Here is a 27,940-nt window from a genome sequence, read left to right as displayed (position 1 = left end):
TCATTGTCCACTTCAAACTGGACAGCATGGAGTGTCAATCATCATGATGATGTCGATGCCGTAGAGCTCGACGAGATCCATGATGAACTGGCGATCGCCCGCCGGGTCCAGTCCCATGGCCTTCATGTGGTCAGTGGTGAGCGACTTGTCCTCCGTGGCAGCAACTTCCTGAAGCGTCTGGAATATATGGTTGTTCTGCTCGTGGAAGAAGCTGCAGAGAATGTAGAGGTACATATGCTTTCGCTTTTTCATGTGCGTTTTTAATCATTTCAGCATTATTCAAAACATTTGATCACTCATAAAAACTTGTACAATGGAGTTTGATTGAAAATATTGTCACAATAACAACAAAGGTATCGAACAAACAAATTTCAACAATGCATTTACTGCCAAATTTTTCCAATGACAGTAGAAACAGCAGATAATATTCAATGACTGACAATGTTGCATAATCACCTATCCTTACCTGTAACACTAAGTCTAACATTTATATAACCAGACTGTGAATACAATTACTACTACTAGGACTGCTGTTGCAATTACTTTTACTACTAATATTGAATTATGTCTGTCACTACTACTAGTACTACTACAGTGGAAACTCGATATAACGAGATGGTCGGGACCGAGTCATTTTCCTCGTTATAGCCGATATCTCGTTATATCAGTAGGCATAAAAGAAGGCATAAAATAAAGACATTAATTTGCACATGTGGGACTACCCATCATATTTCAATCAAGACTGATAACTTGATATTGTGTGTGAGAAAATTACTCACCTTTATGGGTAAGAAGATGTTTTTCGCCAAGGAAATCCAATATCAAGACTGTGTTTCTTATCAATTGTAGATGTTTGAATTTGTAAATTTATATAGCTTGCGATTGTATCAAGATCGTCTGTGGATTGGCATGTGGTTATCGTATATGGGTGTGTGTGTGTGGAAAGCTTGAATATGGTCTGCACAATGCTGTGTGTGTATGTGACACATTCTATATGTACATAATGACTGCGTGTGTGTGAAGACGGGGAATTCCCTAAGTAGAAGGCCAATCACAGCATCCGATTGCCTCACACCCGCGGCTAAACGTCATGATGATGTCATGTATACGTATGGCCGTCCCACCACATTTTCTGCATGTATCAGTGTGCGTGCACACACACACTTCACACGTACAACATGCAGTGCTAGAGTGCACTGAAGAAAATGACTATGTGTGTACAAGACAGTTTTTGGCGCATCAAGCTTTACAATCTCGGAAGATGATAGCACAGGCGAAGTAAAGCTTTACCGAAGGCATTTTGCTTTACCTCGCTATAGCAGGTTTGATTTACTATGTTTTTCTTTGTTTGGAAGTCTCAAAATTTATCTCGTTATAGCAGTTATTTCGTTATAGCCGATCTCGTACTATACCACATTTGCCATTACAATACTACATTTTCCATTACCTCTACTACTATCACTGCCTCTACAATGACTGCGCTATTGCTGCTGCTGCTACTACCAGTACTTCTACAAACAATTATCCTTCTACCATCATTACAACTTCCTCTGGTAAAGGTTGGCAAAAGAGGGCGCACTCACTTTGCAAAGATTTCGTCATCATCCTCCTGGCAGGGCTCCATACCTTGCTCCTGGGCATTGAAGACAGCTGTGGAACGCTGGTTATTGAGCCGCACAAACTTTTCCCTGTCCATTGTGTTGGTCCTGTCCATCTCGCGGAGGCTTTGCACGTGTGTCTTCACATTCTGGTTGTCCACGTACACGTCATAGAGGCTCTCCTTATCTTGAAAGATCTTCTCTGTTGTGCCTGATTGGATTGGATCAAAAGTTGGTGAAAAAGGAAGAAATATATATCAAGCATCAAATCCTGAAACTGCCAAATACTTTACAGGCAGATAGATGAATAGAGTACCAAAGTCATGATCTTACAGTCTTTTGTTATAGCTTGTGTTTGAATCAGGTGCATGCATAAAACACTCCGGCCAGGTGAGGTTGTTTAAACCAGTTTTTATGGTGATGAAAAGCTATGACATCAAACTTTGGTACTTATAAAGCACAATGAATTCATTTCCTAACGTGATCTTTACCTGACTTTGACTCATCATCATCCTGCTGTAATCTTACTTCAAATGAATCCATATATCAAACTGGACATATTATACAACACTTATTTAGAATGTAGCTTTCCGATTGGTCGATTGTCCATCACATGACATTTAGTGAAAGGTTCTATTGCACGCTCTCGCTGTCTCAGCATGCAATTTTGGTTTGACCAAAATGTTTTATTGCACGTGCCCTGATGTCACAATAAACAAACATGTGCCGCGCGCACTCAACAATTACAAGCGCGCTTACAAGTGCGTACTTTTGTCACTCATTTTTGTAAACAACTTTGTTTCGCATATATACGTACGTACGTACACATGTACATACACGGTAAATGCAACTGTGAGGCTATTCATTCGTCTTTCACGGAAAATGGTTGCCATTTCTGTGCTAAATTCAAGAATTTGTGAGTACCAAATCTGTTGACGTTCGAGGTGTTGTATAAAACAAATAGTGTATGGTCTTTACTCGTGCAGTGGAACCAGATTTCGCACTCGGTGAAAGATGAGGCGCACTTTTCAACTCAGCTTCGCCTCATTGAATAGAGCGCCTCTATCTTTCACCTCGTGTGAAATCTCGTACCATTGCACTCGTGACCATTCACTATTTGTATACAGTATTATGTCTTAATCTTATCGTACACAAACATATCAAAGGCATTCCTTTTACATAAAACGAAAAAACCAACAAATAAAGGGTGGTCAAACTGACAAAAGATCAAGAAGTTTAAGATTGCAAAGTCTGCATGATTTTTTGTCGTCTGGTCACAATGGCAAAAGATCGAGAAATTTGGCGGGGGTGGCATGGGGAAAATATCCCTAGTTGGAGTGAGAAGTTTCGCATCAAGTTTGCATCCACACTGGCAAAACTTGCGATATACAGTTGTCCTAAACTTCTCGATCTTTTGCCAGTCTGACCACACCTATAGAATAACAATAGTGTTCACAGACTGGACCAGGTGAGGTTGTTAAGAACCAGTTTCCACAGCAATAAATGGCTGTGACATCAAACTTTGGCACTCTATTGTATAGATTGCTAGATGAGACTGTGAAAGAACAGGCAGACTAGACAAAAGGGAAACAGTTTAATGACCTCTGCATATTGATGATATTCAGTAATTGACCCTGGGCAGTCTTGTTTTTTTTTTTTTTCTTCTTTTTTTTTTTTGTCTGAGAGCTGTTTGTAAAAAAATGTTAAAAACAAGTTGTTAATTGCATCTGCAGTCAGTTCACTAACAGCTGGAGAATACCATGTCAATCATTTCATGGCTAAAACATGCAAAATGGCACAAACAAATGGTGCAGTTCACCTCAGTCAAGATAACAGTCCACACAGATTTGTCCTAATTTTCAGTTAACTTGGGGTTTAATAGCTAACTTCCATGATATGAGTGTCCTAAGGACCTCTAACTTGAGAACTGGTGAAATGAAGTCTTAGCTATCTTAGGATGATCCTAACCATAAGCATTTTGCGGTTAGCAAAAACACTGATCATAATGACCACACCCTCTGCAAAGCATGGCAATTAGTGCATCCATGTGAACACAAAGAACAAAGAGCTCATGATTAGGCTTGGCCCAAACGAGCACTGAATTACTTAACTGAAATAAATGCCTGTGATCAAATGACCATTATGCATGAAATGGGGGTACCTTGCATGCCATGCACTCACTTCAAGATTTTACCATTGAATTCAGCTTGTTGCTAGCTAACCATGCATCCTATCATCAATGAAACACACCATGTGAATGTACATACCAACTCAATAGCCGTGGTTACACTAGCAAAAGATCACGAAGTTTAAGATTATGATCTTTAAGACCTCAAAGTTTTGCCAGTGTGACCGCAAATTTCCCGCAAAACTTCATACAAAACTTCCCACTAAAACTAGAGATATTCAAACACTCACAACTGAAACTTTGCAAAATTTGTCACATGACCAGTCCACAACCTGTTTGCAGCATCAGCATCGCATACTTGCCAACTCTACCGCATTTGGCGGTAGACTACCGCTTTTAAAAGATTTCATTAGCATTCAAGCTAGCGCTGCTCGCATATAGGCATCCTGGATTCTACCGCTTTCTCAAATGAAAATGTTGGCAAGTATGGCATCGATCGATGGTTTTTGGGCAGTGCCTCAATGCGATGTGTCTGTGTGCATTGTTACATCACAATCATTACCTGTCAGACAGGGTACTCTTTTCTTTTTTCTTGCACATGTGCACTACTGACCCTAACTTCGAGAACTAAAGATCGAGAAGTTTGGCAGCCAGTGCAGATGGACAACCAAAGATTACAAAGACTTTGTGATCTAAACTTTGTGACTTTTGCCAGTGTGACCATGGCTATATAGATACAAGCTAATTGGCCAATCACGTGACTGTGTGAACATGGCTTGATAAGAAAGAACAAAACATTGAGAAAACAGGTGTTTAATGTAATCAACATTCCCTGTCTGTTTGTTCTGCATTCCATTGATCGGTAACTTCCGACAGGTGTTAAAGTGAAATCTACTCCACAACACCTGGTTTAGGAATGTGAAGCGTGTTTGTTTATAATACAGGTGTGTGTGTGTGTGTGTGAGTGTGTGAGTGTTTGTGTCTGTGTGCCTGTATGCTTTTGTTTTATTTTTTGCCTCTGTATTGCACAGCCTTACCTATATTTTAAAGGGTGTGTACAGTTCTGGTTGAGGTGAGGATTCAGCTTTTAACGTTTTGCAAGATATTCAGAAACCACTCTATGAGATGCCAAAGAGCATGTAATTCTAAGGGGTATCAAAAGTTTATTTGATGAAAATCGGTTTTGAAATGGCTGAGATATCCAAAAACAAGGTGAAACAAAGAGATCCTAAAAAAAAAAAAAGCCTGGCTTGTCGCCTTTTATTATTATCACTTTTTTGGATATCTCAGCCATTTGAAAACCAATTTTTTATCAAATAAACGTTGAATCCTTCTTAAAATTACATGCTCTTTCATATTTCATAAGATGTTTCTCGTTATCTCACTTAGGAATGTTATAAACCTGAAACCCCACCTCAACCAGTACTGCACAGTCCCTTTAAGTTCAGATGAGAGCAAAACATCATCATGGAAACATAATCAATCACTGCAGGCAATGATGGAGATTAGACGAGAAGATGCAATTACAATCACATGTATTACATCACAAGTCTCTTAACCCGTTGAGGACGGACTAATTTTGCTACCAGTACTACACACATTTCCCATAGACACCTGCCAAAGTATACTCAGGATGGGTTAATAACCTGCAAAAAATCCTCATTAAAGTCTTCCTTTTTTAACCTACATTTATTGCATCATTTTGCATCAAATTATTACAACCTTACACTAATGTAGCAATACAGAATTTTGATGAGAAGGGAGTCATAATTATCAAGTTACTAGCCAAAAACACACTTCTATTACACTCCCCTCCAAACGTTTGGGAACACCTGCAATCAGTTTGTGCTTTTCTAAACTAAGCAGATTTTACTGGAATTCATGCTCACAGCAGAGCTTTATGTTTGTTTTAAAGTAAAGACTATACATCAGTGTATAGTTTCTCATTGATTCAAACAAATTTAAAGCTCTTTAGAGACAAACGGCTGCCAAAGAGGGCAGGCTACCCATCAAGATGGCATTCTCTCCAAAAAATCTCACTTTTTTTATCAGTTCTATTCTGAAATTCCTGTCATTATTTGTGAATATTACAGCAGCTGTCTTCTGAATTTATTGCTGAATATTTGTAGCCTATTGTTCATTAGAGGGTTAATTTATGGAAATATGCATTTTTATCCAGGAAAACAAATGAACTTGATACATGCATCATCCTACTTGAAAGAAAATGCATGAAAGTGGTGTAGGCGTCAGTGCAATTTGAAATTCATGAGTTTGAAAGTTGTTCAGAGCTTTTTACATTTATACCAGTGCACCTTCATTCATTTTGCCATTTCAGTTTGTCCTAGTCAGTTGTCAGACACAGAAATAAAATGGCTAAGGGAAGACAGCTTTCTCTAGAAACATACCAGTCGATGGTAGTTTTGAGAAACGAAGGCTATTCAATGCGTGAAATAGCTGAGAAACTAAAGACAAGTGTCCATGCTGTTCACTACAGTCTTAAACGCAGAGAGGCTACCGCGTCCAATGAGGACAGGAGACGATGTGGTAGGCCAAAAACATCATCTTCTGCTGAAGAAAAATACATTCGGGTGAGGAGTCTGCGCAACCGTTATCTGACTTGCCCACAGATCACAGCCGATTTAAACAACAATCGTGAGACACCTGTATCTTCCTCAACAGTCAGGAGACGTCTTCATGCAGCAGGGCTGATGGGTTGTGTGGCTTCAAGGAAACCACTTCTCAGAGAAAAAAAAACGTAAGAAAAGACTTGCTTGGGCAATGAAGCACAAAGACTGGTCTTTGGAGCAGTGGCAGAAGGTTCTTTGGTCTGACGAGTCAAAGTTCAAGGCGTTTGGCAGTAAGAGGCGTACCTATGTGAGACGACAAGAGGGAGAAAAGATGCTGCCACAGTGCATCAAACCAACTGTGAAACATAGTGGTGGCAATGTCATGGTTTTGGGTTGCTTTGGTGCAGGGATGGTTGGCAGCTTGCACAGAGTAGAGGGTATCCTCAACCAGCACGGCTACCATTCCATCTTACAGCAGAAGGCCATCCCTTCAGGAAAACGTCTAATCGGAGAAGCGTTTGTCTTCCAGCAGGACAATGACCCGCAACACTCCTCAAGACTATGCAAAGACTACCTGAAGAAAAAAAGAAGACAAACAAGTCCTGAAAATCATGGATTGGCCACCCCAGTCCCCAGATCTCAACCCCATCGAGCTCCAGTGGGAAGAACTAAACAGAAATGTCCGAGAAATTTGCCCGACAAGAAAGACTCATCCGTGAGAGATTCTGCAGAAGGCATGGCAAGATATTTCCAGTAACTCCATCAACAAGTTGACCAACAGGATGCCAAGAGTCTGCCGTGCTGTGGTCGCTGTCAAAGGAGGATTCTTTGATGAGAAGGCTGTCTAAGTGGAACACTATGAAAAAACAAAGACTTGGCATAATGACACAGAATATACATTTTAGATTCTGATTTTTTGGTATCACACAAAGAATAAACTGTGAAATTGATCACAATAAATGAAATTCCATGATCAAGAAGAAAAATCAAGACCTTTGTTAGCATGTTTATTGAAAAAATAAAAAGTATTTGTCTATTGTGTTTATTGAATTACAATAAACAAGAAATAAGTTTTCCGTTCATCTGAAACATTGGGTATTGTTTATTGAAAAATAAATTTGAATTACTAGTATTCATTAGCACATAGAAAGGGCATACTTTGTGGAATGAGTAAAGGGCACAAGTTCCAGCACCACGAACCAAAGCCAATAACTTCCTGTGTCTGCTGGGTATTACATTTTGATGGGTGGGTTGCCCCTTTAACATACGACTGCCTCCTAAAATGCTTAACAGGGGTAAGTTAAAAACCTATGTCAATTTGAATGCTAATGTGCACTCTTCACTTTGATACCAAATTGTTGTAGTACCACAAAGCTATGACAAATGAAATGTGGTTGATGTGGACAAATTCGGTTTCTGCTCAAAGGTGTTCCCCGACTTTTGGAGGGGAGTGTATATTTGTCATGAATGTACTAATGAATGGGAGGTAATGGCATCATTACCTCATGTAATTTGCATTAAGTGGTTGCAGCTCCTTGTAAAAGCTCCTTCTATGTGCAATTTTTATGGCACTTCTACAATTTTGTTTGATTCTACTTTATTTGATTCTACTTTATCTATTGAAGTCAATTTTTCATCTACATGGACTCACATGCTATATAGGACATCTCTGACTCCAAGGTGTCAATATCAGCAATGTTGACATAGAAGTACGGCTTCAGCTCAATGGCGCTGTTGAGAATCACATCGTGTTGGCTCATCAGACTTGCACAATACACTGAAAGAGAAAACAGGGACAGTAAAATCTTATCCTGAGCTTCACAATAAATTTGACCTTGTTGCAACCTGCCTGCAGTGTCCCTTGATATTAAGTACTTAAAAGTGCATGGGCTAATTTCAGTGATATTTGCTTATTTGTATTTTCACAGACAAGAGTATTTTTTTTCATGCAAGAGACTTTCATATTAATGAACAATATTCACATGCTATATTCATGCTAGTTCAGTACAGCACAAAATTAACAAACTTCCAAACCATTAAACATTTCACTCTACAGGATATTGTGAGTAACTCTTCACAGGTCCTCTAAAGGCCTACAAAACGATATAATACCTATGCTACACGGACAGACTCTAGAGAAAAAGAAATAATGAGTGAAGAATCTTAGGGGTGGTGAGAATGGCTGGGCAAGAAAATGGCTCTGCACAATGGAAGACAAACAAGACAGCATGTTTCACTGGCTATGGAAATGAAAGTGTTCCTACAAAGGTTCCTAAGAATTAAAGGATTAACACTTAAAGGCTTTTAGAAGCTTCAAAATGGAAGAGTTATCCATGAAAGAATGGTCCCAAAAACTAAAGATTTTAAGGCTCTGACATTGGAAGGGTTAACAAAAGAGGCTCAAGGGATGAAAGGGTGACTAAGACAGGATTCTATGAAAATGATAAAACTGACAAATAAAAACAAAAAGAACATGCAAAATACAAGAGCTCACAGTATTATGCCTAAATTGATCACTAAACACAAAAGCTCCAAGAATGGAAAGATCATCCAAAAGAGAGAGAGAGAGAGAGAGAGAGGGAGAGAGAATTAAAGGATTTAAAAGCTCTAAGAAGAAGCAAGGTTTACCAAAGGCCCTTAAGAATGAAAGGGTTAAAACAATTTGAGAACTGGGCAGTGAACAAAGAGGATCTTAGGTAATGAGGTCAACAAACAACAATAACAAAATAAGGCTTTGCTAATTGAAATGTTCAAAAGCTTTCAGAAAAGGCAATTTATTCAAAGGAAAGATAGGTCCCCAAAACAAGGGATCTATTACTTCTGTTTTTTTTTTTTTTTTTCCCACAGGAAAAAAAGAGTTAAGAGAATTAAAAAAACTTATTTGAAGAGCTCTAGCAATTAAAGGGTTAAAAAAAAGCTTTGAGAAGTGAAACGGTTGTAAATTCTCTGGGAATAGAAATGTCTGCAAAGGGAATGATTCATGTACAAGCTCAGACAATTGAAAAAGTTAACCAGAAAAAAAAAATTAAAATTCTGGGAATATGAGAGTCAAAAACCAAGAGTGCCATGCTTGTTAGGAGAAAACATTATGTCTGGCATTGCTTTGGGGCCCTGACCCTGGACCTAAATAAGGGACACTTGTTAAATTTAAAAAAAAAAATTGTACACAATCACCTTAACACCCAAAGCAATACCTTACAAGCCTTTTTTTCACTACGGTGAAAATCTAATTCTCGACAATTTGGCTGAACAGTTCCCCTAGCAGGTTAACCCCAAATGGGATCAAATGACAGAATATTTTATACATCTCCTAAGCGTATCAAAAGGGGTTACCTCGGTAACAGACAACTCCGATGGGAGGCGGGGAGAAGAAAAGTATCCGTTTCCTTAGCAGGATGTACTTCCACAGGGTAAAGATTTGCTCACCAAAGAAGTTCATGAACTGGCTGAAGCACCCTGCTGGATGTGTTATCTGATTTATGAAAGAAAATAAAAAGATCAAATTGACACTGATGACAACACTACATTGATGCAACTGCATATGATTTTTCAAGTTAACTTAGTTTTTTTTTGTAATGCACTGGGTCTGCCAAAGAATAGTTTCATAGCAGCTTACAAATTTCATTACGTGAGGACATCATGTTAGCACCTCACAAGTTTTTATCAATGATCATAGAGTTACATTACAAAAGCAAATTGAAATGAAAATATTTCAATGCCAATGCAAAGATCCCATGAGTCCAAAAGGAAACTAAAACATCAACAGAGTCTGAACATTTTGAGCTTTTCAGTAGATTCTGTGTGGGCAAGATTCTCCAAAGATTAAGATAGATGAATATTAGTCACTTACCGTATCCGGGCACTTACCCCCTGGGCAACTACCCTCCGGATAACTACCACCCGGATAATTACCCCCCAGGTCTATTCCCCCTTAGGGCAACAACCCCCCCCCCCCCCCCCCCCCCGGACAACTACCCTCCTAGGGCAATCACCCTCCAGGGCCATTACCCCCTAGGACAACTACCACCCGGTCATCTACCCTCCTAGGGCAACTACCCCCAAGGGCAATTACCCTTAGGACATCTACCCCCTGGATAACTACCCCCTGGGTAACTACCCCCTGGATGACTAACCCCCGATAACTACCCCCCAGATAACTACCATCCGGATAACTACCCCCTGGATAACTACCCCCCGGATAACTACCCCTTGGATAACTACCCCCCGGAGAACTACCCCCTGGGTAACTACCCCCCGGATAACTACCCCCAGGATAACTACCAACCGGATAACTACCCCCCCGGATAACTACCCCCCGGATAACTACCCCCCGGATAACTACCCCCCGGATAACTACCACCCGGATTACTACCCCCCCCCATAACCATACCCCGACCCCCCCCCCCCCCCCACCCCCTCCTGATACTTACCTACTGGACAACCCTCCCTCCCCGCCCCGAAAGAAGTACCACCCTTTGTAATTTTTCCATAAGTTCATAACACCATATCAGAAGATGCACCTTTCACTTACACTGTCATCATTTACTCTTTTGGCTTGTCATTTTCTACCGTTATAACACATTAGAAGATAAACATAAGAAAAGGAGAGTTGATTTCACTGCAATTCATATTTCCTTAACATTAGCGAGGGATCCTTCGATATAAAGCCATAATTTCTGATAGGATCCGCGCACGGTTTTATGAAGTCAGTCCTGACAAGCTGTCAGTTCCACACAATTACCAATCGTAGACGTTGTAGGTCGATCAAAGCAGGTCCATGGTAACAAGTCGGTGACTCGAGCTTATCAATCAAGCAGAACCCATGGTTTTATTGAAATTATTAGAGACTAACAAGATGTCATAACTGGCAACTTTTATCAAACGGTGCCCTAATCTGTCATAAGAGTAAGATTACAGCTTGTTTTACATACAAGTAGAATTGTGCTAATTTTCAAATTAAATGTCCTCGACACTTTAAGGGGAAATCCAGTTCAAATTAAGTTAGTCTGATTAGAAAGAGTAAAATATTACGAGTTTAACGGTATTTCTTTTTTTTTTTTTACAAAACACCCCTAGTTGTTAACGAAGTCTTTTGTCCTGCACCCTCTTTTTTAATAGATCTATAGAGAGTTGTAGTTGACAGAATCCTTTTTACATTATAGGGCTGCTCTGTTTTATCCTGGCCATTTCAAGAGTATTTTTTTTTCACAAAAACTTGAATCCTTCTTGGAATAACATGCTCATTTCGTAACGGGTTTCTAATTTTCTCACCCAAAAGATGTTTAAAACCTGAAGTTAGGTCTCGACCAAAACCAGACGATATGTAGTGAAAAAATGCTTCTTTTTTTTTCAATTCAAATAGCAAACGATGTTCGAAAATAACAATGAGAAACGTAATTTTCTGGGGGAGAGTTATTGTAAGAGGGGTGACTGTTTGGAGCCTAATTTTGATAGGGAGTAATTGTCAAGGGAGGTAATGCTCTGCGGTGATCATACCAAGGAGGTGACAATCTCTTCCCACATTCTTGATATACTAGTTGTTAATGCCCAATGATGCAGTAGGGCAATCCTGAAATGAGCGTTAACGGTATAACAGTAAAATAGTTACAAAATTGATGAAACAATGCAAAGAAAGCAAATTAAGACAGAGACGAAGAACACAAATAAAGATACAGTGCACTCCCGTTACAACGAACACGGTTATAACGAAATTTCGTTATAACGAAGCAAAACTTCTGGTCCCAAAATTATCGCCATTAAAGTCTATGGTACAAAATTCGCTTATAACGAAGACGGTAATAAAAAGATTTTCGTTATCACGAAGTCTTTTCTGAGCACCACTGACAAAGAAAAACAAAGGAAATGTGCTCCGTTATAACGAAATGCGGATCGCTTCGAAAATGCGTAGCGGAACAAGCATTTTTAAAGCGTCTCTGCATGAGCGAACGCATCATTGAATGTTCACTCCGCGTATCACGCACAGTCCGAGGGGAACTTGCATTATTGTAATACAATAATCTGAATTCAGATAAGGTTTGTTTCATTGTTCCGAAGTCCTTCAATACAAAACACATAGATTCTGATACAACTAAATGTCCGTAATAGTTCGAAAATGAAATATTAAGCACATTTTGGCGTTATTCCATAACAAAGGTTTTTTAATCCGATAATAAAATATGGTCCTTATTCTCATTCTTATAAGGTTCGTTAGTCCGAACATGATAGGAATTCAAAACGTTCGTTAATCGGAACATTACAAAAATATCGTCCATGGTGAAAAAAGGAGAGTACCCTAACAAAACTTAAGAACTGCAATCCTTATAATCGTCTTAAGATAAATAAATCTTCGAAATAAGTAACCTTTCTCATTTTTTTTTTCATTAACAAAATTTCTTCGGAATAACGAACCTTATTTCATTTTCGGATGAAAAAGCCTTCGGAACAACAGACTTTCTGAATAGTGAACCTTTCTCACTTTTTGATTTATAAACCTTCAAAATGACGAACCTCATTTCATTTTCAGATCAACGAACCTTCGGAAAATGAACAATATATTATTTTGATCTAAATCATGAACTTTCGGAATAATGATTCTTCAGAAATGCAAACCTTCAGATAAACAAACCATCGGAATCCCGGGAATGGCGAAACTTCGGAATAAGGAGGCTTCGGAGTAACGTACTTTAGTAAGAAAAGAACCTTTGGAATAGCGAACTGTAACCAAATCCTACACCGTCATTTTCTACACATGTGTGACAACACAAACAACTTTATGCTCTTTTTAAAATGTAATATTTAAACGAAATTAAAAAGGTATTCTCCCATCTCACATAGCTTTCCAGCGTATGATGAGGATTCAACAAATAGAATTTTTTATGCGTGGTTTCCTTCTTTTCCTTATACATTGCATATTATATTTGTTCGGTTATAATGAAATTTCGTTAAAACGAAAAAAAAACAAAAAACAAAAAACTGCCGGTCCTGAGCATTTCGTTTTAACGGGAGTGCATTGCACATGAACACACACGAGATAAATCCCTTGTAATGAGAGAAAGAGGAAAGGTGAGTAATGAATGACAGGAATAGACTACCTTCACGGTGGACAGAGAAAAGCGAGAGGGAAGAGGAAGATAATGGGTCAAAACCAGGGCACGTGAGGCATGAGATATAAGCTCCTCAAAATAAAGAAGTGTTACATGGAGTTGTGGTAAACGATAGACGATTGTGGTTAAAAAAAATATTGCAAAAAGTATAACTCATTCTGAAGTGTAACATTTCTTCAAAATGTCTTTAATTCAATGGTAAAGGCATTCAAACTTAAAGGGACTGTACAGTACTGGTTGAGGTGGGGATTCATGTTTTGAACATTCTTAGGTGAGATAGTGAGAAACATCTCATGAAATATGAAAGAGCATGTAATTTTTAAAAGGATTCAACGTTTATTTGATGAAAATTGGTGTTCAAATGGCTGAGATATCCAAAAAAGTGATAATACTAAAAGGCGACATGCCCCACCTTTATTAGGATCTCTTTGTTTCACCTTGTTTTTGGATATCTCAGCCATTTCAAACCCGATTTTCATCAAATAAACTTTTGATACCCCTTAGAATTGCATGATCTTTGACATCTCATAGAGCGCTTTCTGAATATCTCGCAAAACGTTAAAAGCAAAATTCTCACCTCGACCAGAACTGTACATACCCTTTAAAACTTCTTTTATACTATACTATCAAGAGAAATCCGAAATTTCGGAACAGTAAAAGAAAATACAGATTTAGCAAAAATAGTTTTGGTTAAAGGCATTGACATTTACTGGATTACCGGGTAGGATATGAAGGGACAGCTTCGTGTTTTATGAACATAGAGTCAAAATACAGAGGGAGAAATTAAGCTTGTACATAAATCGTCCTAAATGCAAACGATACAAATCGTAAATCCTTAAGATGTTGTTTTCATAAGATGATGTCTCAGTATGGCATCTCCGTGATTCCTGGTAAATAATACAAAGAACTTCGTTTTCTGTAGTAATGATATCCTTTTTATTAAAGTAAGAGTCGGGGGGGTGGGGGCAGTGACCCGGGAGGTAGTTACCCAGGGAGTAATTGATGTGGTGCACTGTCCTGGGGGTAATTTTCCTCTTGATAGTTATAGGGGAGGGCGAGTTGTAGGCCTACTTATCCGGGGTAATCATCCATGGGGAGTTATCGGAGGGGGTAGTTATCGGGTGGAAGTTATCTGGGGTCTAGTTATCGGAGGAGGGGGTAATTAACCTGGGGATAATTATCCTGGTGGTAATTATCGGGGGGGGGGGGGGGGGGGGGGTGTTAGTTATCCGGAGGGTAATTATCCGGGGGGTAATTATCCGGGGGGTAATTATCTGGGGGGTAATTATCCGGGGGGTAATTATCCGGGGGGTAGTTATCCGAGGGGTAGTTATCCGGGGGGTAGTTATCCTGGGGGTAGTTACCCAGGGGGTAGTTCTCCTGGGGGTAGTTACCCAGGGGGTAGTTTTCCAGGGGGGTAGTTATCCAGGGGGTAGTTTTCCGGGGGGTAATTATCCAGGGGGTAGTTATCCGCGGGGGTAGTTATCCAGGGGTAGTTATCCGAGGGGTAGTTATCCAGGGGGTAGTTTTCCTAAGGGGGAATTGCCCTGGGGGGTGATTGCCCTAGGAGGGTAGTTGTCCGAGGGGTAGTTGTCCTAGGGGGTAATTACCCTGGAGGGTAATTGCCCTTGGAGGGTAGTTGTCCGGGGGGTAGTTGCCCTAGGGGGGAATTGTCCTGGGGGGTAATTATCCGGGTGGTAGTTATCTGGAGGGTGGTTTTCCAGGGGGTACTGTTCCTAGACCCGTCACTTACAACACTGCAAAAGCAGTGCTCAACAACTTGTATTTTTCACAGGAATTTCAAAAATTACAGGTTTAAGATATCCACTAATCTAAAAGCAACAAAAACAATGATCTGAGAATATAACACACCTGTACATTAATATGCTCAAATACTGCATAAATACACCATATATTTCATGAGGATTTTATTTTTGCAAATTTCGCAAATTTAACACATGAAAATATGAAATTCTCTGATCTCAACATGAATGCAGTGAGTATGCATGCATTTATCCATTCATTACCATACTCCATGATCGCTTAACCACTTACAGAACTGTCAGGAAGTCCTTATTCATGAAAAAGTAGACTCACCAAATATATGGTGTATACAGTAGTCTGTTACAGCTGAAAAAAAAAAGTATAACTTTCAACCCTATAAAAGTGACCCTGAAGTAAAACCAATATTTCTATGTAGCCAATTTTGTAGTGACCACAATGAAGGAGGTGATCACTGTAGACAAGTTACAGTAAACAGAAAAGAGATAATAGTACAGAACAGCTGGCTTTGGAAAGATAAGACTGGACTGTACCTTCATTTCTGGGAAGCTCTCCTCAGAGCTGGGCGTGGACACTGGTGTCTGGACGGTCAGCGGGGACGAGACATGGAGAGGACTGGACGATGAGTGGAGACCAGAGATGCCTTCTCTGGAGGCTTCTCGTGATAGTGGGAGTGATGCTTTGTGATCGTTGAAGAATGCAAGTAGCTGCTCGTATCGGCCAGGAACCTCAAGCTGATGCCTTTTGTGCAAGGGGAGGAATGGGTCATGTGGCGCAGACAAAAAGCAGAATAAGAATGGTTGGAGCAAATGATGGAAAATATCACATTAGAATTATACATGCACTTATACATTTCATCTTTTCACATGGTTTGCAGCTTTTTTTATCTCAAATGTTTAATATCACTGAACAATCGTTAGACGCAAATGTGTTTGTCTTCATTAAACGACTCCCCCCCCAAAAAAAAAAAAAAAAAAAAAAAAAAAATTGTCACTTTCTCAGCATAATTTCAAAATGTCAAATGAAAACTGTTGGGCTAATGGTATTAAATTTAAAGAGTTATCTATCATACCCAATACCATTGACAACATGTTGCATGACATGGATCTTACCAAATTTTGATGCTCATATGATCAAGAACAGGCTATCATTTCTACATCAATGGGAGTTTACAGAGGTTAGAGGTCAAATGGAACATTATGACTTTCAACACAGAAAATTCTAGCTAAACATCATACTATCGTGGTCAATATTTCTGTTAAGAAAGTAAAGTTCTGCTTTCATTAAGCTTTTATGACCATTTCAAGTCATCTTGGAAATATTGCAATGTGTTCTTGATTTTTGCTTTTTCAACCAACTACAACAAAATAAGCATCTAGATTCTTGTGGTATATCCTCATACCAAATTTGGTTGATTTTCTGCATGTGTTTCACAATTAATTTTTTTCTCATGTGACATGAACAGTGAGCACAATGTTCTCATCACATACGAGGTCAAACTGTTGTGTCCCAATAAACAGTACCTTCTTAAACCCATCACACCATACAACCTGCAGACTGCAGTGTTTGGATACCGCACCCTCGGATGCATTTCACATTTTTCCCCATTAGGACTGAAAATCATTGCAGCGGCCCCTCCAAATGAAATTAGCAAGGTTGTCTTCACACCACTACACCTACCTCACTTGGTGTTCCAAGAATTTCATATGTTTGTGTAGTGTGGTGTATGATGCCGACAAGATCCCGACAGATTTCATTCTGGCGCCTCTCTCTGCTACGTTGTCCACATGCATGTTTTCAAAGCAACTCAGCCCATAGTACTTATCTTTCCTGAAATAGCTGTGAGTGAGCACATGGACAAATGAAACAAAGATTACAGCTCTAAAGAACTACCTGCAATCAAGGGAACTTGAAATCATGCTTGGGGAAGAGACTCTTCAAAATATCAAATTTCAAATATTAAATTAATTTACCTGATATGGACTAACCAGCATGTCTGGAAAAAAAAACCCACGATGTATGAATACAAAAACTCATATCTTCAGTACTTGAAAGCAATATAGACATCTTCTGATGGCACATGATACACATTTCTCCTGTAATAGATACAATGTAAATGGTATTAATAAACTACAGTGGTTCATATTAAGTAAAGAAGATCATCATATCACTAAGATCCTTTATGAGTCATTCAACTAATTTCAATTCAAGTTAATTTCTAGAGTGGAAATGTGATCTTGCATGTGTGTATAATCTGTTATTGTGAAAGAACACATACTGTAGAAGTGGAAATTTTCGCGGTGTTGAAATTTTTGTGCATTTTGCGCAACCAGAAGCTAGCGCGAAAATAAAAGCGTGCAAATATTTCTGCGTGGCATATGTTCCAGTAGTTGATGTCTTGATTCCGCAGAATTAAAAACACGCGAAACTCTTCTTACCCGGCCAAGCGCGAAAAATTAGTCGCGCGAAAATATCCACTTTTACAGTAATACTGTGGAGGACAACTACTATACAACATACTAAAGGTTGACCATAAGCAAAACTACAGCTGGACAAGTCAAAAGGACGCAACAGCATTCATCTGATTCTGACAAGTGATGACAAGCTTTTGTTGTACATGCATACCTTTCAATTTTTATTTCTGTGCAGCTTAAATTTACAAATTATGTATCCCTGCTCACAATACAGTAGTTGTCATCTGGGCCCCGTTGCATAAAAGTCACTATTGTGATAACTTTGCCATCCAGTGGTAACTACCATGGAATTCTTGATTTTGATTGGCTGTTGAGTATTGTTACCATGGTAGTTACCACTGGATGGCAAAGTTATCACAATAGTGACTTTTATGCAACGGGGCCCAGGTCATAAAATCTGCATGGCAGCCTATCACATAACTATAGGTTGCTATGGCCAACACTAATGATAGAAGTACTCATAATTTCCAAATACATTTAGTAAACTAGTCCATCAGTTTTTAGTGAAAGCCCTTAATCCTTCCTGTGCCAATTAGTCAAATGTACACAAACGTCAGGAAATTAGTATGGCATGCAGAGGGTTAATCAGGAATTGTAGAATGAGACCATATGTTTCAAAAAGCATTGAAATCTTGCTCCCCAAAAATGTGCTCTACGGACTACAAACTCATACTGGATACTCACTGATTCATTTGTTCATTATCTATCTTTTCATTATCTTTTCTGGATGATCAATTCTTTTCCTCCTTTGATTTAAATCCTTGAGAGTTTTTATTCAATGTTTACATTCTATGAAGCAATACTGTGTACAGAAATGAGAAAGTACCAACATACAAATCCACTTCACTAATACAAAAAGTGCAGATCAAGACCAGACTTAATTTTATGCTATTATAGCTGAGTTTATTGTGCATCAACTTTTGGTTCCTTGTGATCAAATTTGTGATGGACTCACATGAAGTCAGTTAGGACTGTGTGTGCACCACTGGCCATTGCTTTAAACTCAACACCTTCCAGACTGATGTCCTCTGGTTGGCACCATTCCACAATGTTACCTGAGAGTTTGAAAAAGAAGGAGCGAGATCAGAGAGAAAGCAACAACACAAGTGAAAGGAAATGACACACAAGATGACTGTGCAGAGAGCTGTCGGATCAGGTTTCCTGTTTGTTTTGTTTCTCTGGGTTCTTACCTAAAGTAAGATATTTAATAAGACTATTTTGGTGAGGTGCTGTGTAGCCTGACCTCCAGGCTGTAGGGTGCTTCCGCTCACCATCATACCTGTTCAGCCCACAATCTCAAGAGTCGAGGGGACTGTGCCACCTGAGCGTGTCTCCAGAGGGGAAGTCTATTGCCTGGAAGCCAGACTAGATACCATTGTATTGTCACATTCTGAGAGGACCTCTTTTCTCCCTCTTCCCCTGAGTGCAGGTCACTTCTCTTATTGGCAAGTTTGTCTCACTTATGAGGGGCAAAGCATGATATGAAGGTTGGTTAAGAGAGAGATAGAGAGAGAAAGAATAAAAATACAACAGAGGTGTCACTTGGTGAAAATTTTACAAAAGATACGTATACAGGTTGTATTCAGATAAGAATCATACAAAGTTCAACAGTTTATTACCTTATGTTTCATATTCTTTTAAAAAGACCTTGCATGGAACTGGCTTAATCTTCATAATGACATACAAATGCAAGTTGAATAAGGTTCATGCTACTGAGCACTTGACAAATTGCCCTACATCGGAAGAATTTCATGAATTTGAAAGGTTCAAGTTGTTCCAAATTGCAAAGATAACTATGACTGACTAATGTACACAGACTTGTACCCCGTTTACAGTGCGGGGCTGGGCCGAGCCGCGGCTGAGCCCAGCCTCATTTACACTGCCGGGCTCGGCCGCGCTTTTAATTCAAACCTTTCAATATTTTGTCGTAGTGGCGCTCTGCTTGTAAACAAATACAATTTGGTATAGTCTGGTTTTCACACCCTTTGCCAACTGGATTCCATGGCGATGAAGTCGCCGTTCGGGCAAAGGCCTTTGCCAAAGGAAAAATCCTTTGCAGGACAAACCCATCTTAAACTATACTAGTTTTTGACGTTGAAGGGGTTAATATCCTGAATAACGAAATAGTACGGGCAGGGGGTTTGGAAGCCAGACTAAAATTGGCCGCGCATTTGACCCAGTTTGCGTTTACACTGAGAAAAGGCCAGGCTCAGCCGCGGCCGAGCCGCGGCCGAGACCACCTCCAGAGCGTGGCCAAATGCGCGGACAATTTTGGCCCCGCATTTGGCCTTTTGCGCGTTTACACTGAAATGAAGGCGGGCTCGCCTCGCACTGTAAACGGGGTCTAATACATTCTATGTGGATCATTTATTAATATATAATACAACTATTTATACTGTTCTTGACCTCATCAGATCGAGGCACAATGAGCTTTTCAAAAAAAGTGAATGATGCTATGACAAAAATTTGTACATAAACACGCCACATTACAATAAGGTTGCATCTGTGATTTCTTTCTATCAAATATTCCAGCTGCTGTGCCTCTCAATTCATAAATCCTTTCCAATAATTCAATTACATGACAAATGCTGTGAATCATAACCCATCAATACATATTACTAAATAGATATCCATCTAGCAGCTAACGTAATCTCTTACAACACGCCAGGGTTGGCCTGCTAATTACCAGCCAAATGTTGGTACAGGTGCACTTTTTCTCACACTGACGATAGAACCAATGGGATGGAACCATGGAAATTATTAATTAGGAAGGTATGCACCAATACGTTTATGATTCTATGCGGTGATATGCACTAATTCAACTTCCATTTTGAAAACAGATTCCCCCCCCCCCCACTCATTTTGTGACATTACAGCAGCTGCAAATAGCATTCTTTGAATCACACACACTACAATTTAGTTGTAAAATCATAATAAATAAGAGCAACTGAACAAAACATTTTATTAGATCATCAAATAGAATTTGGGTATTGTTTATTACAACTAAACACACAATCGAGTCCACAAAATGACTGACCTCACGCAAGGTTTTAATCTTAAATTTTATGACGGAATTGTGTATAATGCCATTGCAGGATGGTTTGGGGCCTTGGATTGTATTAGCTATTCCAATGGTCCATGGACATAAATTTTAACACACCGATGGCAGGAATGGAAGACATTTTTATGAAAGGCACCTTCAGGAGTAAATACAGTTTATGACATCATACTACCTTATGGAGGAAAATCACAACTTGTTGAAATTTGTGTAATATTATAAAGTACCAAACATTTTTTTTTTCCTGTTACAAAATGTACTGCACATAGCATTGCCATTAGGAACTACCTTTTACCATTATTCACAGTGATGGTATTCAACATCAGTGAGTAGGAAGAACTGAAGAGATCTGTGCATTAAAGGACTCTTGCACATAAATGCAAGTCATACTAAACTCATGATCAGCCTGATATCTACGCAATTTGAGAGTGGTGTCATATTTGCCTGACAAGGAATTCTCATCAGCTTAGTAATTAATCCTCACCTCCCCTTAAAAGCATACATATCTATGATAAGCACTTTTAAATGCTAAGTTAGAAAATATGAAAAACCCTTTTCTCCAGGACACTTTTTGTCTGTTTGGCAACAATTCTATGATAAGTAGGTGGTATCTTTGTCAATGCTTTCCACATCATAAATTTTATTAGCATGAATATGTTTACTAAAACTGAATAACTCTCATGCTAAAGGCTTTGCCCATGTGAGTCACCAAAAGGCAAAGAACTGCATTTAAGTGAATTTGTACTTCACTGAAAATCCCTACCAGCAGGTCTGCTGCCTTCATGCTTAACATAATTACTGTATGTATTGTGGAGGCTCAAGACAATATACCTGTTTTTTCATAAGACAAGTGTCATGGGTACCTTTTAATAGCAGCTGACATTTATTCCTCTTACCGGCAAATTGAATGTTGGGTGTGTCTGTTCACTGTGTGTTTCTTTGAATCTGCTGCACTGAACCCCTCCTTCCCCCAACCCAACCCCTCAAAATATGTGATACACAAAGAGTCTTATGTTCCCCCAGAGGGTAGAAAGTGTATACATCCCGTATTACAGCCCAGGATCATGTGATACTTTTTGAAATTGTAACTTGTCTACAATATTCCCAACACCATACATGGATATCGTCTGTCAACCTATATTTCAAAAATGTACCTCTTTCTGGAAGAGTAAATTTGGCTGAACAAAATTCACATATATCCTTTTCATATTTGTTACAAATATGAAAATAATTTGGATCTGACATACAATGTATGAGTAATATTAATAAAGGGACTGTACAGTGCTGGTTGAGGTGAGGATTCAACTTGTGATGTTTTGCAAGATATCTAAAAAAACAATCTATGAAATGTTAAAGAACATACAATAATAAGGGGAATCAAAAGTTTATTTGATGTATATCGGTTTTGAAATGACCGAGATATCTAAAAAAAAAAAGGTAAAACAAAGAGATCTTAATAAAAGTTGTGGCCTGAATATTTTATCAGGATCACTTTTTTGGGTATCTCAGCCATTTCAAGGCCAATGTTCATCAAATAAACTATGACCTGTGTGTGGACAACAATATAAAGAAAATATAAAGGGAATTCTACAAAAAAAATCATTTTTCATGAAAGTTACACATATTTTCTTTATATTGTTGTCCACACAATGTATACGTCATAACCTCTAGTAGTCTCCTGATCCAATGGTTCCAACACCAAAACTTTAAAAATTCATAACTTTTGTATCGATAGTCTGATTTTCTTAAACTTTCACTGATGTGTACTATTAATGTTGCTACTTTCACTCAATCCACATTGCTCTTTGGGTTTGTGTTCATATGAACTTAACTGGATGTTGGGAAGCGTTGATATCAATGTCAACTTGCGATGTCTTTGCTCAAAATAAAAACTCACTTGTAAGTCTTGGGCATACGCTGCCCGAGCAATTTTTAAATTGAAGTTAGTTGTCAAATTTCATATGGATATAGAAGTATGGTGTCTTTCAAGTAACCTGTGGGACTAAAAATCAAATAACACACACATTTCATGATTTTCAGATTCTGTTAACTGAAAGACATCATAGCATCTACCTGCATACTGGCATTCACATACAAAATTAGATGGTGAACTTTAGTTTCAAAATCATGTAGATAGGCAATGTACATCGAAGACCATTTGAATGGTTCTTGTTTAAGTGAAGACATTGCAAACTTACCAACTAGTAGATATCAATACTTGCCACCATTCTATTTGGTTCAAATTTACATAAGGGAAATAAGTTATTAAGTAGAACTGAGCACTACAATTCCTATGTGATTATGGTGCAGTTTGGTAAAGTGGAATTTGATATCTAAATGAATACAAAAATACATTCTCTCATCACTCCTTGTCACATAGTCGCAAATGCTACTTTACAATTACATGCTTTGTCACTAGAAGCAAGAAGCAGTGACTGTCTTGGCAATTCATTGAAAGACATGTTTATTTACCACTGACAAACTGTAAGAACACACACTAGGTTCATTCTCTTGAAACACTATCTTGAAATAACAAGGGTGGAAAAGTGATTGGTGTAATATTGGCACATATAATCATACCAAGGTGGGGCATGTGGAAAAATGGTTAGTATAAATTGGCTTAACGTTGAGGCAACGTCAACACGAGAAAGAGAGGTGCAGTTGGTAAGTCGGCTAATATACAAATGATGCACAGGATAGAGTGCGTTAGTGTAGGCGTAGTGCACTCGAGGGTATTTACAATTGTGAAACATGCACGAGGCGAAGCCGAGTGCATGTTGCACTACATTGTAAATACCTGAGAGTGAGCTACGCCTCCACTAACGCCACGAAATAATCCTGTGCATCATTTGTTTTATAAAATGGGTCGAAAATTCGAAAACTAACATCATTTTTCAGCGTTTTTCACGTACCTTTGTGGGTCAAGACGTCCGAAGATGTTCGTCCCAAACTTTTACGCACGTCGCACTCGCGGAAGTCCCGCACATACAGTATAAGTATAATGGGGGGTTGGGTTTCCGGACACCCGCATGAAAACTTACTTATTTTACATAGAATATGCACCCTTTACCTTAAAGACTTGATATAGACTCCTCATATAGGCCTACTAGACAACATACTCTGAAAACGGCGTGAGAATTAACCTGCTAAATCGTTGGATTTGCTCTTCAAAGTGACTCCATGTACGCGTCCGGTCCCATAACGCTTGGTCTACTGTACTGTACAAAGTGTACGTATAGTACAGTATACGTACGTACGCCACACATGTTATGCACAAGGGAAGCAGGCCGGCCGGCCGGCCGGCAGCCCGAACTAGAAGTTGTTTACAGGATTGGCAGCGCGTACGCGTATGCATGCAATTCATCAAAGGAGCCGCCGCGCGCACAGACGATCGGCAATCTACCATAGGATTACAGGCAGTGCAGTTGTACTGAAGTAAAGGAAGGAGGTGTGTCTCATTTCAGCGCTTCCTATTGGCTACATTCTTGAACCCATTTTATAATATACAAATGATGCACAGGATAGAGTGCGTTAGTGTAGGCGTATAGTGCACTCGAGGGTATTTACAATTGTGAAACATGCACTCGGCTTCGCCTCGTGCATGTTGCACTACATTGTAAATACCCGAGAGTGAGCTACGCCTCCACTAACGCCACGAAATGATCCTGTGCATCATTTGTTTTATAAAATGGGTCGAAAATTCGAAAACTAACAGCATTTTTCAGCGTTTTTCACGTACCTTTGTGGGTCAAGACGTCCGAAGATGTTCGTCCCAAACATTTACGCACGTCGCACTCGGAAATCCCGCACATACAGTATGATGGGGGTTGGGTTTCCGGACACTTAAGTTCCCGCATGAAAACTTACTTATTTTACATAGAATATGCACCCTTTACCTTAAAGACTTGATATAGACTCCTCATATAGGTCTACTAGACAACATACTCTGAAAACGGCGTGAGAATTAACCTGCTAAATCGTTGGATTTGCCCTTCAAAGTGACTCCATGTACGCGTCCGGTCCCACAATGCTTGGTCTACTGTACTGTACAAAGTGTACGTAAGTAGAGTATACGTACGCCAAACCTGTGCCACACGTTATGCACAAGGGAAGAAAGGCCGGCCGGCTGGCAGCCCGAACTAGAAGTTGTTTACAGGATTGACAGCGCGTATGCATGCAATTCAAAAGAGCCGCCGCGCGCACAGACGATCGGCAATAGGATTTAACACGCAGTGCAATGGGACTGAGTAACCAAGGCACACGTCACTCATTTCAGCGCTTCCTATTGGCTACATTCTTGAACCCATTTTCTAAATGGCAATTGTGCACTTTACTGCCCTATTTTATCTGTGCAAGGTTTTACCCCAATAGTGTGTGCAAGTTTGAGTACCTATCAGACACTGCAGGTTCGACAGCATGCGTTCCGGTACTGTGACGTGTGCATGCGTGTGTGTATGTGTCAATGTAAGTGTGCATAATGAAAGCACTAATGGTACGCCACATGGTTGCTCTAATGCCCTTTCCTGGCCCTGCGCGGCTTAATTGAGAAGAGACGAGCCGGGTGGTGTGCATTGGCACGCAATGGAACGCAACCAGTGGTAAACTGTTGTCCGTCATACATGATTTTAAATGAATGGACGCTGCATTATTTATCAATAATTAACCTATCGCAGAGGACATTTAGTCCACTGCCTTGGCAAAATTATTCTCTGAAATAATGGAAAAAAAAAATCTTATCCCGATTCGTCAGTTTGTTACATTTACAACGTCTACACAGTTACAGATCTAGTACTCGCCCGAACAGCACTGACCAAATGCCGTGCGAAGCACCCACTTATGTACAGCGACAGGGCTGTGTATCTCACACACGAGCCTCACCCTGGGTTGGCCTTTATGGCTTTAGCTTTGGTCTACATGATTATTCAAACTCGGTGATTGTACTAGGTTGCTGAAACCAAAAAGGGATGTGAAATGTGATTTAAATGTACGGTGCCAATCACACACCGTCACGAGGATCCATCTTTCTTGAGGCCGCACCTTGCAAAATTGGTAAAAATACATTGTCATTAGTATTAGCATGATTAGACATGATCTACTATAACCCCGTCGCGGGGCGCTGTACACCCTTTACGGTACGTATTTGTCCGTATCAGTTCGGGAAACCCACTCACAAGGGGGGCCCCTCCTTATAAGTAACCCGTCCCCCTTATAAGTAACCACGTCCCCCTTAGGCCAAAAAAAAAAAATTGTTGCATTGGCGTAACCCGCCCGACCCTAAAAATTCCGCCGACCCTATGTTTTTTTGTTATTTTTTTTGCCATCGATATCAAGTATCTTGTTGACTGCGATCGCGATCGCAAAAAACCCGGAAGTGGGAACGGCTCTGGGGATATCGGATGTACGAGGGAGAGATCTAGCTAGCGCCTCGCGCTCGCATAGCCTCGCTTGATCAGTACGTCATCTGTTTCCAACACGGACGCGTACCCAATCAAGATTTATACAGTGTATACTTAGCATTCAGATTGCAATGCATTGTGCACAGTTTTGCCATAGAAGAACTTACACGAATCTGTATATGTGGGACTGTAATAGAGATCGCCGTGTGCGATGAAAAGATCGTACATGTGGGTCAATTTGCATCTATCTTATCTACGTCAAAATAGTAAAATATGACGTGAAAACATTCAGGATAGGGATTTCAACGTCTTTAAATTCTGTGAAGGGGTATAATTCCAGTAATATCGGCCTCATAAATGATTTGTAGAATAGATGAACACAGCACATTCAGCACATTCGGCGCAGCAGTTGTAACTGTTTACTGAGCACGAGTTTTACACGTAAAATGCAGGTAGCAAAAAAAAAAAAAAAAAAAAAAAAAAAAAAAAAAAAAATCCGCCCGACCGACCCTATTTGAAAATCTCATGTTACGCCAATACAACCTTTTTTTTTATTTTGGCCTTATAAGTAACCCCTGGGGCACCCCTTACAAGGAGTCTCCACGCTTTTTTGCAATGCAACGCGAAAATGAAAGGACTGCGGCAATTCGCTTGATTATGTCCATATTAACAAACAACTTCACAAGTTTCCTAGTTACTCACGAAATTTGAGCAAAATCGGTTCAAGGCATCATATCTAAAATCATGGATTTAAATGCGATGTCAAACGACCCATGCGAATGCTGAAATGCGAGCGATTACTGGCGTGAGTGTCGCCAGGCGCGGCGGCGCGGCAATGCTTGAGTGCAGACGTGGCTACTGAGTACGAAAGTCTCCGGTACGAAAGTCTCCGTACTCAGTCGCCACGTCTGCACTCAAGCATTGCCGCGCCGCTGCGCCTGGCGACACTCACGCCAGTAATCGCTCGCATTTCAGCATTCGCATGGGTCGTTTGACATCTCCGTACTCAGTCGCCACGTCTGCACTCAAGCATTGCCGCGCCGCCGCGCCTGGCGACACTCACGCCAGTAATCGCTCGCATTTCAGCATTCGCATGGGTCGTTTGACATCGCATTTAAATCCATGATTTTAGATATGATGCCTCGAACCGATTTTGCTCAAATTTCGTGAGTAACTAGGAAACTTGTGAAGCTTTTTGGACATAATCAAGCGAATTGCCGCAGTCCTTTCATTTTCGCGTTGCATTGCAAAAAAGCGTGGAGACTCCTTATAAGGAGTGCCCCGGGGGTTACTTATAAGGGGGACGGGGTTACTGTAAGGGGGACGGGTTACTTATAAGGAGGGGCCCCCCTTGTGAGTGGGTTTCCCGAACTGGTATGGATGGGGTCGCTGCTGCGGTAAGATCTACTACAACTAACCGTTAGGTAAGCACATGGGTTCTTGGACTGTACGACTGCCATTTCTTGGCTGAAGCGAGTAGGAGCAGACAGCACACAAACGCTGCCATCATGTGATATGCAAGGACCACAAAGGAGCATGTAAGCATTGTTGTCCAGTTCTGAGTTGTTGACATCATCGCATACTGTAGTACTGTACGTACCATCCCACCACCAACCACGTACGTACCTGAACGAGTGTCGAAGGCTACCACAAAAACAGCGACGATGTCATCGGAAAACGGTATAGTCTGTCCGTCTTCTGCCTCTCTTCTTCCCTCCGTAGCCCCTGGCTTCGTTGGCGAAGGCTTCAGTTGCGATTTAGGCTTCAACACGTCCACAGAATCATCTTCAATATTCACTAGGAGCGGTGATTTATCGCTCGTGGAGGTCGCCAT

General features: G+C 40.0%; 1 protein-coding gene across 1 annotated transcript; it reads right to left on the bottom strand.

The window, feature by feature from the left end:
• Positions 1–12: 12 nt before the first annotated feature.
• LOC139738703 (DENN domain-containing protein 11-like) lies at positions 13–27,940 on the bottom strand. The gene is made up of 8 exons (XM_071649338.1): positions 27,733–27,940; positions 18,608–18,707; positions 16,859–17,017; positions 15,712–15,919; positions 9,627–9,765; positions 7,945–8,070; positions 1,584–1,809; positions 13–211 (listed from the first exon to the last, which is right to left on the bottom strand). Exons 1-8 carry the CDS (start codon positions 27,938–27,940, stop codon positions 13–15), a joined length of 1,365 nt encoding a protein of 454 aa, XP_071505439.1.

The sequence above is a fragment of the Diadema antillarum genome, unplaced genomic scaffold (assembly GCF_040938485.1).
Source record: "Diadema antillarum isolate AM-2024a unplaced genomic scaffold, OU_Dant_1.0 seq00000765_RagTag, whole genome shotgun sequence".
NCBI lineage: Eukaryota > Metazoa > Echinodermata > Echinoidea > Diadematoida > Diadematidae > Diadema > Diadema antillarum.
This window is presented reverse-complemented; position numbering and strand designations above follow the sequence as displayed.

Excerpts from the sequence above, each read along its gene's own strand:
- LOC139738703 (XM_071649338.1), bottom strand. The coding sequence starts at position 27,940 with ATGGCGACCTCCACGAGCGATAAATCACCGCTCCTAGTGAATATTGAA. Across the intron at positions 18,708-27,732 it reads AGCCTTCGACACTCGTTCAG|GTAACATTGTGGAATGGTGC; the intron begins GTACGTACGTGG and ends TCAAACTCTCAG. Across the intron at positions 8,071-9,626 it reads CGGAGTTGTCTGTTACCGAG|TGTATTGTGCAAGTCTGATG; the intron begins GTAACCCCTTTT and ends TTTCTCTTTCAG.